The sequence below is a fragment of the Pezoporus flaviventris genome, unplaced genomic scaffold, assembly GCF_033815535.1.
Source record: "Pezoporus flaviventris isolate CSIRO_AGI_PZ_B2104156 unplaced genomic scaffold, CSIRO_AGI_Pfla_v1 ptg000029l, whole genome shotgun sequence".
In the NCBI taxonomy this organism is placed as follows: Eukaryota; Metazoa; Chordata; class Aves; order Psittaciformes; family Psittacidae; genus Pezoporus; species Pezoporus flaviventris.
This window is the reverse complement of record NW_026892577.1, coordinates 18,319,156-18,335,125: the sequence shown is the minus strand read 5'-3', so window position 1 is coordinate 18,335,125 and position 15,970 is coordinate 18,319,156. Positions and strand designations below refer to the sequence as shown.

At 47.2% G+C, this 15,970-nt stretch overlaps 2 protein-coding genes across 2 annotated transcripts in view; one reads left to right on the top strand and one right to left on the bottom strand.

Annotated features, from left to right (window-relative positions):
* LOC133272323 (uncharacterized) overlaps positions 1–883 on the top strand; it is a 29,429-nt gene extending 28,546 nt beyond the window's left edge. The window contains exon 9 of the mRNA XM_061459429.1: positions 208–883. The gene's annotated coding sequence lies outside the window, so the exon portion shown is untranslated. The remainder of the gene's footprint in view (positions 1–207) is intronic.
* A 4,555-nt stretch (positions 884–5,438) lies between these two features.
* ZP4 (zona pellucida glycoprotein 4) lies at positions 5,439–11,274 on the bottom strand. Its single transcript, XM_061459568.1, has 13 exons — positions 11,078–11,274; positions 10,741–10,826; positions 10,268–10,389; positions 10,087–10,189; positions 9,391–9,546; positions 8,827–9,014; positions 8,547–8,644; positions 8,079–8,209; positions 7,681–7,870; positions 7,451–7,598; positions 6,133–6,211; positions 5,721–5,837; positions 5,439–5,584 (listed from the first exon to the last, which is right to left on the bottom strand). Exons 1-13 carry the CDS (start codon positions 11,272–11,274, stop codon positions 5,439–5,441), a joined length of 1,761 nt encoding a protein of 586 aa, XP_061315552.1.
* Between the last annotated feature and the right edge of the window lie 4,696 nt (positions 11,275–15,970).

Here is a 15,970-nt window from a genome sequence, read left to right as displayed (position 1 = left end):
AAGTGCAGCAGCAAATTCTTATCTGCAGTCGGTTAAAAGACTCCGAAATAATAAGCCAACCAGGTGTCTTGGGAAAGAAATAATTTGCCCATAATCTAAAAGAGAACCAGGCTCAGCCTCATCTTCCATCTTCCCAACTCAGCCCACGGGTTAAATACAGAGAAACTTTTGCTGATCTCTCATATTCACTACATGTTTCTGTTTCAGAAAGGCAAAATGGGAACACCAGTGGACACAAATCCAAGAACCCCAAGGTTACTTTGTGCAACCTGCATCCTGCAGTTGTCAACAGAGCAACTCCGCTTTGATTACTGGAAGGGAAAAAGAGAAGGGGGAGGTAGAGAAAGGTGCGTGGACCTTTCTATGCTCAGCTATGTACAGCTTTGCTCCTGAATCTGAAATACACTCACGAAAGTCAAGCCACAGATGAAAATTGTTGTTAGTGTCTTGGCAACATAAATGATAGAGATACGGAAATTCTTCCTCCTCCTTTCTGGCTTAGAAACACCATTACTGAAACATTGAAGCTTTTAAATTATCATTGCTTTCTGAGGAACTTCTCCAGCTGAAATACATTTAAGCTTTATGGGACACAGCAGCATCTAGAAGGGTGCCAGGGACTCACTGCCCAGTGCAGAAGTGGCTGTTGGAAGGACAGCCTCCTCGCAGGGTGGGCTGAGTGGCAGTCTCTGTGTGTCCCCAACACAGCTCCTCCATTCAGAGCAGCATCTGACCAGCTGTGCCATTTTACTGGAATTTAACAGGAAAACCAAGTCTGTAAAGCCAAGACTTCCTACAAGGCCATTCCTGAATCCACCGCTAGCTTCTAATCCTGCAAGCTCGCTCCTTCTGCAGAGGCCCCTCGAATCTAGTGCTGCCCTGCAGACATTAGAGTGAGGAGCACTGTGGGAATTAGCCTTTAAAGTGACCAGAGGGTTCATCTGAGGCAACACCTCAGTTTCACCAGGCAGCCCAGCTCTTACGCTATCAGGTTTTTTTTGGGGAGGGAACCAGGCTTGAATTCCTACTTCTAAATTACAAGTTAAGTCCTCTAGCTGTGCACGTAGGATAGTCATTTTGCCAAATGGCTCAGCCTATGCTCTCACTGCTGGGAAAAGGCAAGAGGGAGCAAAGAGCTGCAAGGAAGAGTTATTAAAACACATACATTCTTTACAAGCTGCTGGTCTTTAGGGTCCTGTTTACAATTGTGTAACAGTTGTAACAGTGGCCATGTTCGGTAGCTGCCTTACTGCCTCATGTCCACTGATTCCAGACTCAAGAGACAGATAGCACATGCTTCTGAAGGTCCCATGTTTGCAGTGGTCTCTGCAGACCAGCTCTTGCGGGTATTAGCACAATAATTGATGTACATAGAGGAAAGACTTTTCCTTTTGTTAGTAGATCATTCTACTCCCTAAATTACAATGCAAGTGGAAGTCAAGCAATTGCTCTTTGAAAATCCTTCCATAACCCAAGCTTGCCTGGGAACCAAGATTTGAGAAGCTGTCAGGAATTGATCAACTTCAGCAGGCTTGGCCTTTTAGTAACATATGCTTCCTCCTTGCCCACTAGGATCAGGTGGAGCCCTAGGAGTCTGCTAAACCAGAGCAGGATCTCTTCTGAGATTCAAAGCTCCCCCTCTTCCAGGCAGCTGTGGTTCAGGAGTAAAGGCAGCAGCCCAGTCCTGGTTCTTCAAATATCAGAAGGGTTGTTGTGTATCATGTCAAAAACCACCAACAATAAAACAAACAAAAAACCTACCAACCACCCCCTCCCCCCCCCAAAAAAAAAACAACTGAACCACCAAACCCAAAACCACCCACCCAATAAAAACCCCAAAAGGTCTGTGCTGACTCAAAGTTAGCACCCTAAAGTAGGTGCTATGTTTAATATTTTAGTTATAGCTGCTGCAGGACTCTGCTATTCACTGTATATCTTGCTAGCTTCATCCAAAGCTAGAAAGATTTATAACTTGATTATTCTGTGAATAGTCTGTGTATCTCCATAAATACAGGGGCCTAAAATCTTGCATTAACTTACACCCTTCATTATCCCTCCAGCTTTACAGAGTCTGTAAGGAATGTGAATCAGTGCAAACTGAATTTGAAGTGTTTTAAGATGTAGCATCATGAACTGCTATTTCCAGCCACCACCATTCACATTATAAATTTATTGTATTTTTTTTACTAAAATGAATTAGCACTCTTTTTTACTATAGTATTATATGAAACATATTCATGTATTTTCAGAAATATATTTATTAAATGTAACATACTGTATAGTTCTCCATTACAGAATTCATTGTAATACAAGCATAAGAAATTTAATAAAAGCATCACTACAATAATTGTTTTCACATATTTGGCTAATGAACCCCTGGATGTTAGTATAGCAACTGCTACATTTATAGTTTCAGGTGAACACAGGTGGGCAAGAAAGGAACTGTTACTTCCACACATTCAAAGAACTCTAGCTTTGGAAAAGCAACAAGTTTGGTTGGTTGAGGCTGGTGCTGTTTTCAAAGACCCAGACAGCACAGAGAGCCTTTGGAAAGCTCAGGCCACATGTAGATGTTCAGCTTTAGCAGCACTATATTAAGTGCTTCCAAAGCCACAAAGGAGATAGACACAGCAAGGCAGCACACACCACTTTCCAGAGGAAAGGGTGAAGGCTGTGGTGACAAAGTATGCAGATACTCAGCATCAGGGTTTCTTCCCAAAAATCTGGCTTAATTAGCAGCACCACACAACAGGCTCAGCCAAGAGGTGCTGGCTTCAAGGCTGTTTTTCATCAGCTTCTTTCACTCACAGCCCACAACAACATCCTGAACAGGGCAGCTTTCCTTCACCTGCAGGAGCCAAGGCAAATATCTACGCAACCCACACCTTTAGTTCAGCTGTATAACCAAACAGTGTAAAGTGAAGCTAAAGAGGGTGCCGACACAAGTCGCATAGGTTACTCAAAAGAAGGAGAAATCAATGAGACCCAGCTAAAGAAAGTAGAGGCTGGGGGGTGGGGAAGAGACAGAAATGCACCTGTGGAGGTAGGGAAAAAAACAAAACACACACTTTTTCAATTTTATCTCCTGCAGAATTGAGCTATGAAAGCCCCAACATCCTAGTAGAGGAGAACAGGCTAGGAAGATGGAGACAATGCACCAGAGGGTGAAATGTCTGTGTTGCCTAGTTTTCACCCTGTACCAGTGCTTCACACACACACCTCATCCCACTGCTGCTTACATCCTTCCTCTCCTGCTAAGGACCAGATACCAAGCCTTAAGCACAGAATACTTCCTGGATTGGCTTGAGGGAATTAAGTTCACTCCTCTGCTCTCGCCTCCACTTACCTGTGCATGCACCCTGCACTCAGAAGTAGGGCCATTACAGAAAGATCCAGCTCTGCAGCAGAACCTACCTGATCCCCAGAGACTATGTGCCCAGAGCTCCCTCCCTCTTTGGAATGGTTCAGCAGCCCCATGGAGGGCAGCAGGGAGCAGCTGAGCAGGGACTTCGCTCTCCTTCAGTCTCCACACAGACACCTAAGCTCTCTAAGCAAGTATTTTTGTCTGCCTTACAGGGCACGGGAAGGCTCCAGCAGCAGCCAGGAGGGTGTGTAAATCTTGGCTAACACCCTTCTAAAAGCAGTGCCAGAGCACCCTGCCTGATGTACTGGAAAGGGGTGGTCTGTATTACTCTAATTGCCCAGTTAATTAACATTACAGACAGCGGCTAAAGACCTGTCATTAGGAGTTTTACACTCAGCTTCCCCAAACAGATCACCACCTGTACCAAGGCCATTTAGTTGCCAGAGACGCTCCCTAAAGGATGAGTCTGTTTGACCTATACCCAGATGAGGATTTCTCCAGCCTGTGATCTCGTTCACTCTCCCACCGTACAACTTGGAACAGTCTTATCTTCTGATTACATTTTCAAAACAGGCAGGACTTAAAGAGCACTGGTTATCCTGGAAGGAGCAGGGAAGAACAGTTATGCTAGAAAAAACAAAAACATTGTAAGATGATTCCAAAAAATTCTTGCTGGAGTAAGAAAAGAATTAAAAGTAGCTCCCACCACCCGTTAACGCTTTCCAACTGCAGCACTGGCAGTGGCCAATTACATAGAAAAATACCTCAAGCAAGACACTGTTCAGTCCTTTGCTTCCATGTATACAAAAGCTGCTCTTCTACCTTAAAGGCCCCTGAAAGGTATGAATAAGACTGCCCAACTGTCTTTTAACAGGGGGAATTTCTAATATAGCCCAGGGGTAGGGGAAGGGGGCTGACACACTAATAATTTCTAATAACAGGGGCAGAGGAGGGAAGAGAAAATTTTTTTTTCCTTCCCCTCTAAAGTACTTGCTCAAGAACTATTCCATCAGCTCTAAAGGGACCTTAGTGTGGGTGGAAGCACCAGAGCTCCTCCAGCTTGGGCAGGAAGTAGGGTGGTAGACCCCCTTTCCTGCTCCACCATCTGGAGACATTTGCTGGACTGTCTTTGTCCATGACCTCAGGAAGACGAGAATGACCCTGCTCAGCTGCTCTGACTGAAATCACCACACTAAACTGCTCCTGATGCTCAGAACAGGAAGTTTTCTCATCTCAAAACAACATCTGTGGCACTGTTATGCCAACAGTGGTGTCAAATTAGCTTTAAACCAAAATCTTTGAAGACTTCACTGTCTGCTTTCACATTAAAGTTTAAAATTAAACTTCAAGTCAAGTTTGATTTTTTTTCCTGAAGTTCAAACGACCTAGGCCCTTTGATATTTTTTCCAGTTGAAATGAAGCTTCCCTGCTCTTATCCTCCAGAAAGTCCCACCTGCCCTTTTTTGTTTCCAGAGAGAGGTAGGTTCCCATATAGGATCATTAGGAAGGTCCATTTGTGTAGTGCTTTGACATTCCTGCCTCCAAGTCTCAAACCATATGAGCACAACCCTGACTTACCTAGTGAGCTCAGGGACAAGCAGGCAGTTCCCAGCTCCTCTGCACAGTCAGGTACCAGCTCTGCATCCCCAAAGGAGAAGCAGCTGCAAGTTTTGCTTTGGGTTAGTTCTGCTGCACTTCTACACAGCGTTTGAGAGAAGCCAAGACAAGGACGTCAGGAGGCCACCTCAGCCACTGACACAAATGTAGACACCACCCAGCATCACTCCTCTGACTCAGTCTGCAGCTTCCTAGCTGCCCTGGTCATTAAAAAGGCTCCCTCTTAACAGCAGCAGACAGTCAGCGCTAGCCCCAAAGCACAATAAATAGCCAGGAAGTGAGAGTGATTCAGAGAAACAGCATTTGGAAAGTTCTCAGCCATCAGGAAAGTTTTTTGTCTTGCAGGCAGAGGCTTTCAGCCAGGGTCCCCAGGACACACTCCTGTATGTGGCCATGCCCAGGTAGAAGCAGCCCCACAGACCAAGTGGATTTTACAACTGCTTTATTTTATTATTTATTACAACTGCAGTATACTGATTTCATGCATTACAGACCCCTTCCTGCACCACAGCACAGCAGCCACAAACACCATGCACAGAGCTGCCCCAGTTGCTGCAGCAGCAAACCCCAGAGCCCAGGGGGCTGCAGCATTCACATCTGCTCCTGTGGAGGAAAGAGAGGCCTCAGTAAAAACACTCTCCCGGAGAGGCATAGGGATGCCTCAGGGGCTCAGACTTTCTGTGGGAAAGACTTGGAGCAGGACCTTCCCCAAATGGTCATGTTGGGCTGGCACACTTACCAAGGCCATCCTTGGCTGTGTCCCATCTTATCTCATCCTGGAGGAAAATCACAGGGCCTTTGCTGCAGACATGGGAGGCACCATCCTCAAGAGGATGGTCAGCACTCCTTTTATTCCCTACAGAGCAATATGAAGCTTTTACATGAGAAGACACACAGACCTGAAGGTCAGCAAAATTTGTCTAGGTCAGCTTCTCAACATATGAGAAGCTCTGAAAGCCAGGCTTTCATGCAAGTCAGTAGAGAATTAAAAGCCTCTGAAGACCTCCTCAGTAGAAAGTAGTAGGAAATACCTTTCAAACTGTCCATGGCTCAAGATAACTAATCCATAGGCTACATATCCTACGCCCCAGCTTAGAGGTTAGCCCCTTGTTGCCCCTTTGGATGGGAAGCAGGAGGGCTAGGACACTTACTGGCTATAGCAGGACAAGTGGTAGTGCAGGACTCCTGTACAGATCTGTGGCACACTGAAGCACTGCAGTGCAGGTACACCTAGGAAGAATGGACACAGCCTGAAACCACTCAGCCAGTATCTGTAGACAGTTCATACCCTGGTGTGGTGCATTGAGCCTAGTCAGCAGTTAAGTACCCATACAGCCTCGCTCCCCCTACCCTGTCTCTGCTGGGTGGGAAAGGACTATTAAAGCAAAAGCAAGCAAAAACATGGCTCAAGAGATATTGACAATTTTATAAGGGAAGGAGAACAGAAGAGGAAGTAACAAAAGCACAAGTGATGAAAGGCAAATCACCTATCCCACTCCCATAAGCAGACTGATGCCCAGCCAGTCTGAGTAGCAGCTACACTGGAAGACAAAACCCTCCAGTGTTTATTATAGAGAATGACATAACGGATAGAATATCCATTTGATCAATTGGGTCAGCTGTCCCAACTGTACTCCTTCCAGCCTCTAGCCTACCCTATGCCTACTCACTTGGGGTTAAGACATGTTGCTTGGACAGCAGAGCTAGGAGAACAAGCCTTGACGCTGTGCAAGCACTATTCAGCAATTAACACAGTTTTCTAGCTATTAACACAGTTTTAGCCACAAGTAAAAAAAAAAACAGAACAAAAATACAAACAACAAACCAACTAACACACCCCCTCCCCCCCAGAAGAAAAAAAAACCACCACAGAACTGCTTGTGAGGGCAAGAGCCCCCTGTGCGTTGCTATGAAGAAAGTTAACACATTCAGGCCAGACCCAGGGCCCCTGACTACAGAAGAGAAAGCAAGAAGACTGCTTCTGCTGGCTTTGCGTACAGGCCCTGTGTAGCCTTGGAGCCCTCTGCTGCCTGCGGAGGGCAACCGCAGTGCCTTTACCATACACCTTCTAACTCACATCTGGCATTACAGCACTTCTGACGCTTGGGACACAGCTGCCCAAGCACCACTACACTTAAATTTACAGAAAGTTTAGCATGGTTGAAGCATACACCCTAAGTTACTTCAACAGAACAGCTTAGGCAGCAAGTTAGCCCTTGCTTAAGTAGACGTACTCTTTCAGCCCATTTCCTGACACATCCCTCTAAGTGATGCACCTTACCTCTACCACATTAAACTCAGGAAATTAAGTTTCTTGCATGAACCTCTCTCCTCCTGTTGCAGGAGGGGATTTTCTTAGACATTTGGCCTCCTCCTTCCAAGAAAACTAAAAGTCTCATAAAGTAGTTCTTACTGCTCACATGTTACTTGTCCTCATTAGGAAGCTAGGCAACCAGGACAGGATCTTACCAGTCCAGAGAGCATCTCTTGAGAAGTGGAGTCCACAAAGGTGAATGTGTAGAGGGTGAAACGCTGATAATGAGAAGGGAACAGCAGTCCCGAGGTAACACTCAGAGGCACCAGCTGTGTCTGATAGTTGTCCCCTGCATAAGGGCACCTGAAAAGAAGCCAGCAGTAAAAAAAGTGGAAGTCATTCACCTGACCCTAGACACTTGTAAAGATATTTACAAGTCACTTACCCGTCCACCAAAACTGGCCACTGCAGCTGTTGCTGTGGATTGATACTTGGTGTGGCCCAGCAGTGGTGCAGGACCAAAATCAGGTCTGGGTCTGTTTTCTGAAGGATCTTGACTTCTGCATAAACAGGGTCTCTCAGAGTCTTCACAACAGGATAGTCACTGTCAGCATAGTAGGAAGTATAGCTTCCATCTGGGATAGAAGAAAACCAACAGCCATTTTAGAGCAGGAACAAACAGAAAGAGAGCCCGAGAGCATCCTTTATAGCCATGGCAATAAGTTCCCACCAAGGCAGGGAAGAAGCAGTGCTGGATTGACCCATCAAATACTCCTTTAATTCTCAGCAGAGATCAGAGCTCTGCACCAGGACGCTCAAACAAGTCCTGCAAATCTATCCTACCTGAGGCAACACGCAGCTCCAAGGACAGAGGACCTGGCTGGGACACAGCAAGGAGTGGTGGCAATGTGAAGACTTGAACACTCAAGGGAATGAAGCTCCCAATGGTGGAGTAACTACAGCGGACATGTAACCTGGTAGGACAGGAAAGCCCCAAATGAATCGGATAAAGGTCACTCTGATATCTCCTTTCTCCAAGATGACAAAGAAATAGTTGCTTTAATTAGTCATGTCCCCAGTCTTTCATCCCACATTTCCTTTTAACGCATACTGTGAATTCTTTTCAGAGTTCAGATTTGAGCCTGTGCAGCTTCACTGATCAGCATCAGCTTTATTCTTGCCAACTAGAGACATACCAGACCTTAGCCTACTCTATTGCCCTGTTGTGAATTCAGAGCTAAAGACAAGATGAAGTTTCTCTGGTGACACTGAACACAGCGGCATTCAGCAATACAAGCCCCAGAGTATTACCTGAAAGTGCTATCCCTAGTGACAGAGCCAAGCCTCCCGGTCTTCACATCCCTGGATGCCACCAACACATTCTCATATATGACCTGGTCTCCAGTCACCTGGAAGGACAGACCCGGCACTGTCACTGCAGTAAAGTCAAGCTGGATTAAGGCTGGGCTGAAGAACAGCATTTGGCCTCCGGAAGTCTACAAGGTGCCCACTAAGTAGCTAAAGCCACACCAGGCTATTCCAGGTCTGCAAGCTCCTGCTATTCTAGCCTGGTGAGGGCCGTAGCTCTTACCTGAAAAGTGGTGCCACAGGCAGGGAGCGGGAAGTGGTACACAACAAATGCATTGTTTTTCACAACAGGCACACAGCCAGTACTGTGTCCACTGGCCAGTTGCACAGAGTTCAGGATAACAGGTGGCAGGGTCGCATCCCGAGAGACAGCAATGGAAAAATGGCCATCTGGTGTGCAACGAGCCGTCACTGGAGGAAAAGATACAACCAGTCTTGAGCTCAGGGAGAAGTGGGATGGAAAGGAGGCTCAAACATCACAGCAAGGACAAGGCCAGCAAGTCCTGCAGGTTCTCCTGCCTGTCACCCCCAAAGCAAGTGCAAAGTACAGCCAGACAAGCTTAACCAGCTCCAAGACTAACACCAAACCTGGCCATAAGCCAGGCTATGTTGCAATACACATGAAAGAGCTGGGTGCTTCAATAGGACAGAGTATTCTTGACAGCCAAAAACATAGCCCTAAGCCACCTGCAGAACCGGTACACACTAATCCTGCTCTGCCAGGGAAGTGAGGAATCCCAGTCTGCAGCTCCTCCAGGAAGAGGGGAGAGCAGTTGTTCACACTTACCTGTGTTACCAAAGTAACAAGGCATCACCCTATCCCTAGGGTCATAGCAGCAGCCTCGCACTTCACAGTCTCCTTGGCTGACAGGCGAGGAGGCACACAGCAGTCGGTCTTGGCTGAGTACAGCAGAGCAGACACTGCTGCTTGGAGCATCCAGGGCTGGAAGAAACAGCAGGAGTTTGTAGCTATAAAGCTCAGGAGTGAGGGACAAAGTCACAGAGGACACTGGAGGAAGGTATCATGGTGATGCAGCATACAAGTCAAAGGAAGCTGGACTCTGGTGAGGATCAAACACATGCCTGGAGCTGGCATGGAAGCCTGCTCAGAAAAGGCCTGTATTTCCCTGGGGCCTTGTCAAGGAGACTGCGCTGCATGGTATCTGCCAAGGTAAAGTGCTCCGGTAGATAGGAAAATCATTGTATCTAGTCTCTGGCTCAATCCCTGAGTTTACAGGGACTTACACTCAAACCGGGGCTAGGAAACACAAGGCACATTCAGCTGCTAGGCTGGCAAAGGAGGAACAAGTCCCCAGCAAGCTAGGGGCTCCTGCATCTAAACCATTCTCCAGGGAGTCTCTTCTGCCCAACAGCAAGTCCCCTTTCCCAACCCACTAACTGACTAGGAACATCCATCTGAAAGGAAGGGTACCCACTGACACAGATACAAGCAGAGTTTCCCAAGGGGCTGCCAGAATCTTACCAGGAAGGTCCACAGGGCACCTGAGCAGCTTCTCTTCATGAAGAACTTTTTGTCCAGCAGCATCAGTTTCTTCAAGCCCGACCAGCATGAGATAATGGCCATCCTGCAGGAGAGCCACACCAGTCAGGGCAGCCAGAGCAGCGGCAGTCACAGTGCCAGCAGAACTCCTGAGGTTGCTTACCCATTCAAAGACATAACAGCCAGTATAGGAGACCATTACTGTCCGGGAGCCATCTGAAGTCCCAAATACCAAGAGCCCACACTCCGAGTCATTCTGCAAAGCATGTGCCTTCCCCTCAATATCTAGGGAGAGAGAGGACAGCAGCAGGGGCTTCAGCATCCTACATTGAATATAGAGTTCACTACAATCCTATTTTTCCATAGGCAATAAAACCCTAGCCAGTACTGGGGTCTGAACCAGCAGAGGCCCTTGGGAAAGCCCAGCAGCCAAGACTGGCTAGAGCCAAGCATAGCACTCCACCACAACCCTTGACTGGTGGGTCAGCTAACAGCCCCCTGGCTACACAAGATACATTGAAGCTGCTGGGCAACACTTCACATTAAAACCTTCCTCCTTCTCCTCATTCCAGGCATACCTGTGCACTGTACAAAGACACAGCAGCAAGAAAGCCTCCTGACAGAATCCTCACTTACCCCAAGCAGTCAACATAAAGGTAGCATTCCCTTCCCAGCCTGGAGATAAGGTGAGCTGCATGCTTTCTTGACCACAAGCCAGCAGACTGGGATCAGAAAAACCACCACCCTGAGCTCCCATAACCAAAGCCAGGAGACCAAAAAACCCCAAGAAGAGCATAGCTCCAAATGCAGTCCTAGACTGTCCTACAACACCCATCCTGCTCTCTTGCTAAGGGCCACAAAGCAGCTGCTCTTAGCCTAGCCCTTTTATATCTTGGAGCCAGCTGGGATCAGAAATCCATTGAGTGTCCAGGTGGACCCAGACCAACAATTTAACACCTTCCATTGCCCTCACCTGGCTCTGAGCCCACCACAGTCTGTTTGCACCCTTTGAAGAAAACCACAGGGCAGGAACTGAGCTTGTGTCAGGAGCCGTATCTGTCTTCGCCTCACTAAGCTAAGAGAAGCTCCTCTGTGCCATTTGCTGTAGAGCTCCAGGAGGATCTTCAAACCCTGTTTTCTGACCCTGAGTTCTTCCCACCACTGGTTCATCCAGGATATCTGCCTGCTTGCCCCTGTGTAGCCTGCTGCTGCTCTAAGTGCTCATTACATCGCATTAGTGCAAGAAGCTGAATGACAATGCTCTTTTGCTCTTTTAAAGGCGCCACTGCTTCAAACGCCGACACAGGGTGCTCACATATAAACACAGAAACAGCCCTCCATGTGAAATCTGTGGAAAACCACGATGCTCAGGAGACTTTGCACACCTAAAAGGAGGTGACTCCCGTTAAGCACTCCTGCCTGTGGACTACACCTGCATTTGTAGTGTGGTTGTATGGGGTAGCAGCAGGACTCTTCCAGGCCTGGCTGCAAGGTGGCAGGGCCATCCGCTGTGTGGAACCCTCACAAGCTGGCAGGAGGAGCCCTGATGGGCCTGAAATACAGACAATGGGAGCCTCCGTGACCCCAGAGAAAGCCCTTCCTGCCAACAGCCACTGCCTGCAGTAACTGCAATGTGTCTCATGTAGAGCCTTCTCCCATGCCACACATCAGGCTACAGCAACCACACAGAGTAAAAGCCTTATTGTCCATCTTCCATACAGATGTTTCTGCATTCATGCAATGGAGGTGTGCATGTCTTTACATTGTTGTAGGGGTGATGCACACATACTTTGTGCATGCTTTTTTATGCCCTACTTTTTGCAGTGGGAGCACTGGCCTAGCCTGTGCCACCATGTTCTTTTGTAATCTGCTTATTCCTTTGGGGCTAGATCATCACACACTTCCCAGAAGAGTGTGTGGGTTAGGTGAGTAGGATGTCTAATCTTGACCCGTAATAATGTACTCCCATTGCTATCCAACCGCACTTCTGCTCTCAGCAGACCCTCCTGCTCCTTGATGTTTGCACAGCACCACGCAGCAGGCAGCATGATTGCCTCTCCAGCCAGCCCTCATCAGCAGGCACGGGTAGTAACTGAGTCTAAGGGAAGTGCTTCCTCTGCTCTCCCACCTTAGCCTACAGCCCATCTTTCCTCTACAGCTCTACAGGATGCCGCGATCCCATCTAGGTGAAGAGCATTCCTGTGCCTACCGTGGACACCGCTTATTTCACGCACCAACCAGAAAGGCTGTTCCACAAAGAACAAGACCTTTTCAGCTGCTCGGCACCGCAGAGGCTGGTACACATGGATCTCAAAAGGCTGCCTGTAGGGCTGTTGTTTGAGCAGTGCTCATGAACCAGATGTGCTCCTGCCTGTGCCCTGCCAAGGCACTGACCAGCCACGGTGGAGAGGCACCTAGGAAAAACGTTTGGACTTTGTCAGGGAGGGAAACTTCACCTCTGTACAAGCTGAGCATTGTTCCAAGTCATCCTGCCTCATCTCAGAGCTACTGTATGACTGCTGAATGCTTCATTTGACTGCAACACTTGCTGATAATTGGGTTAACTATAACAAATAAACAAAGTACTTTGGAGCTATTTCATTACACTTTAACACATCAATACTTTGCTTATGCTGACAGGATAAAACGCCTACACATACTTAAAGAGCAACTCTGTGAATCAACACTGGGAGTGCTGTAGATCCACCAAGCAATATCTGTGCTAAAACCACTTTCAAGTAAGCACCCTTTCCTAATTTCTACACACACATTTGAAAGCCATGTTGGGTGATGTAGAGACGGGAGGCAAGTGAAATGAACCTGAAATTCACGGAAATTAAATGCTTTGTTTGGAAGTTGTTACAGGAAGTGGAAAGCAACCTGGCTGAGAGGAAACAGGCAGGTCTCTCCAATCTCTTCCTCATGTATTTGATAGCTCCCACACGATGTAACGGCCCAGCTGTAAGCACCAATTTAGCTAGCACCCAAGACCACCACAAACGGGACATGCAGAGGAGGAAGGTAGGTGAAGCAAGCATCTCTTCAGGCCACTCGTCTTCAGCTGATCATGACTCCAGCAAGCTAATATTGCCCTGGGATGTCCACCAGGAAAATCATCTCCTCCTAATGATTTTGAGCCTGGGAAACTGGGCAGACAGGGTGGCAGTAGGAGTTGCCCTGGCTCTAGAGACCTATTGGAAGGAAACTTGGTATTGAACACCACCACCAAGAATTGTTGGGAAAAGGAACTGAAAATGCCCCGTGTGTTGAAGGACAGCCTCCGACAAGATCACTGTGTGTCTGGCCCCTACATGGTATGGGTAGTGTCCACGTATGGTACAAAATGGAAGTGCATGAAAGAGTGATTCAGCCAAAATAATCCTCCACAGAAGCTGAACTGCATTTGCAGACAACAGGGATGTCTGCACTAAGCATTCCAGGTACAAGGGTTCTGGCAGACGTGGCGTCTCACAGTGCCACCTTCTGAACCGAGGTCCAAAATGAGAAGGCACAGGCAGCAAGCCTGAGGAGATTCTACACAGTGATGGCAGGTTTTTCTCAAGCTTGTGCTTTATTAAAAAAGAGGCAAAGCTACAAAACTGGTAGCCTTTTCTTTGAAGACCCTTACTACGTGCTTCCAATGAACTTAGAACAAAAGTTCCTGGGGAAGATGGAGAGGGGAGGATTTCAACCTTACCTTCCTGGACTTTTACATGGATGGAGAGGACAGACCAACCCTTCCTACTCTTAGTGTCTGCAAACAGAAGTGAGTACTCAGAAAACCCTTGGGCACCACCGTGACATGAAATGGTCCATGCTTTCCCACAGTGAAAGATTTGAGTGACTAGTTTTATGGGTTTCCCCCCCACCCCCTTGTAAATCCCCCAGAGTGTCTGCAGGGTGGTAGGAATGTTTGGAATATAATGATTTTATCCTGATAAAAATGAGAAATTTTGAAAGTATTCCTTGTTCCAGAGCTTTTGTCCAAAGTATGTTGCAAACTGCGAGACAGAGCTGAGAAGTGACCCCTTGTCAATTTCCAGGAAAGAGGGAACTTTACAGAGAACATGGTAAGCTCATGAACTCTATCAGCAGAGGTACCTCATGTAGCAGTGCAAACTCCCATGAACTCCACTTTCACCAGATCAAAGGCCGTAGAACTACATGAACTTCCATGACCTTCTCTGGAAACGTCTGAGCTGATGCAGGAGTTTAGGCCAGCCCAGCAAAAAGCCCAAACTTGTTGGCAATTCAGATTTTCCACTGAAGTAACAAATATGGATCTTTAAGAAGTAAAATGAGATTTTAAAACACCAACTAGCAAATTATTGTGCCTGTGAGAGAGAGCAAGGATGACTTAAGGATGACATAAGGATGAACAAGGATGACATACAGAAGCCACAGAAACTTTTGCAAGGGATCACAGAATCATAGCATGGCTTGGTTTGGAAGGGACCATAAAGCTCATCTAGTTCCAACCCTCTGCCATGGGCAGAGACTTTCCATTAGACCAGGTTGCTCAAAGACCCATTCAACCTGGCCTTGGATGGAGACCTTCACTAGGATCTCTGAGTGAAAGGGAAACTCACGTGAACACACTGCTGCACAGCAAACCCAGCACACTAGGCCCCTCACTAATTCCCACCAAGTCCCTCATCCTAGGTACTCACAACATCGGCTCAGTTAGATGAGCTCTATCTGCCTGCAAAAGTGTCACAGCTCAGGAGGCACGGAGGGATACGGCAAGACTGAGCAAGCTGAGCACAGTCAGTGCCACAGCCCTAAGGATCCTTTCTACCTGCCATTGCCACTGCTGTTGGGACCTTGCAAGTACACTGCCCCTGGAGTAATGTTTGTCAGGAAGCCCCCAGCTCTTTTTGAAGTCCTTGCGGCATACCAGACATGCCGTTTAGCCTCCCAGAGCACCTCTGGTCCTTCCAGGGAAGCAGTTCCTCATACCAGAGTCAAGACATCAACAAAACAGGAGCTTGTGCGGGCCAGCTTCCATCAGTAGGCTGGGTGAATTTCTTTGGCCATTTCAAGTGCAAGGACTAGTTGCCAGGTTGCACTAACCTATATCCAGCTTCTCACATGTGCAGCTTTGTCTCAGCTTGGGAAGTCATTCCCTAAAGATGCTCTCAAGTTGTTGATTTCTCTTTTCTCTACCTCCTTATCTCAGTCTTTCTCTCCTCTAGGAGACCTTGAAGAGGTCTAGTCCCCTTTCCTTATGTGTTTATGTTATCTCTCTCAGCAAACCCTTTCTTGTCTGTTGTGATGTCTGGAGGCCTTTCTGCCCTTGCTAGATGGATACTTTTTTACTTTTGTCTCTTGTGAGGCCAGACAGCCCTACGGAGAGAGACCAAGATGATTGCTGTGCACTGAGAACCTGTCAATAAGTTCTTTGTCTTACTGTATGAAGCCCAAACTCCACTGTTAATGTCAGGAAGACTTCCGGAACAAGCAAGGATGGCTGGCCCCACTGAGAGCTTGTACAGTCAATACCAAAGAACAGAAAATCCAAATGGCATTGAAGAACTTGGAAGATGTTCTCGCAACAGCAAATTTCTGCGAGCACCCCAGTAGAAAAGTGCACTCCTATGCGTGACCTCTTTAATGATAAACTTTAGATGAAACAAAAGAAGTTTTAGCAGCACATTACAAGTTTCTTAACCACTCTTGGCTGCTGCAGTTATTTGAGATAAGGTCTGTTTTCAATGACCAACTAACACCAAAAGAAATCCTAGTTTCATAACGCAGGGCGGTCTAACAAATGATTGACTAGTAGTGTTGACTAAGCCGTGTAATCAAAAACCTGCTATTGAACCAACATAGCCCTTCTGTATATAAATTTGGGCTCCGGCAGCCA

Excerpts from the sequence above, each read along its gene's own strand:
- ZP4 (XM_061459568.1), bottom strand. The coding sequence starts at position 11,274 with ATGAACCAGTGGTGGGAAGAACTCAGGGTCAGAAAACAGGGTTTGAAG. Across the intron at positions 8,210-8,546 it reads ACTAGGGATAGCACTTTCAG|GTTACATGTCCGCTGTAGTT; the intron begins GTAATACTCTGG and ends CTGTCCTACCAG. Across the intron at positions 7,871-8,078 it reads GGAGCTGCGTGTTGCCTCAG|ATGGAAGCTATACTTCCTAC; the intron begins GTAGGATAGATT and ends CTTCTATCCCAG.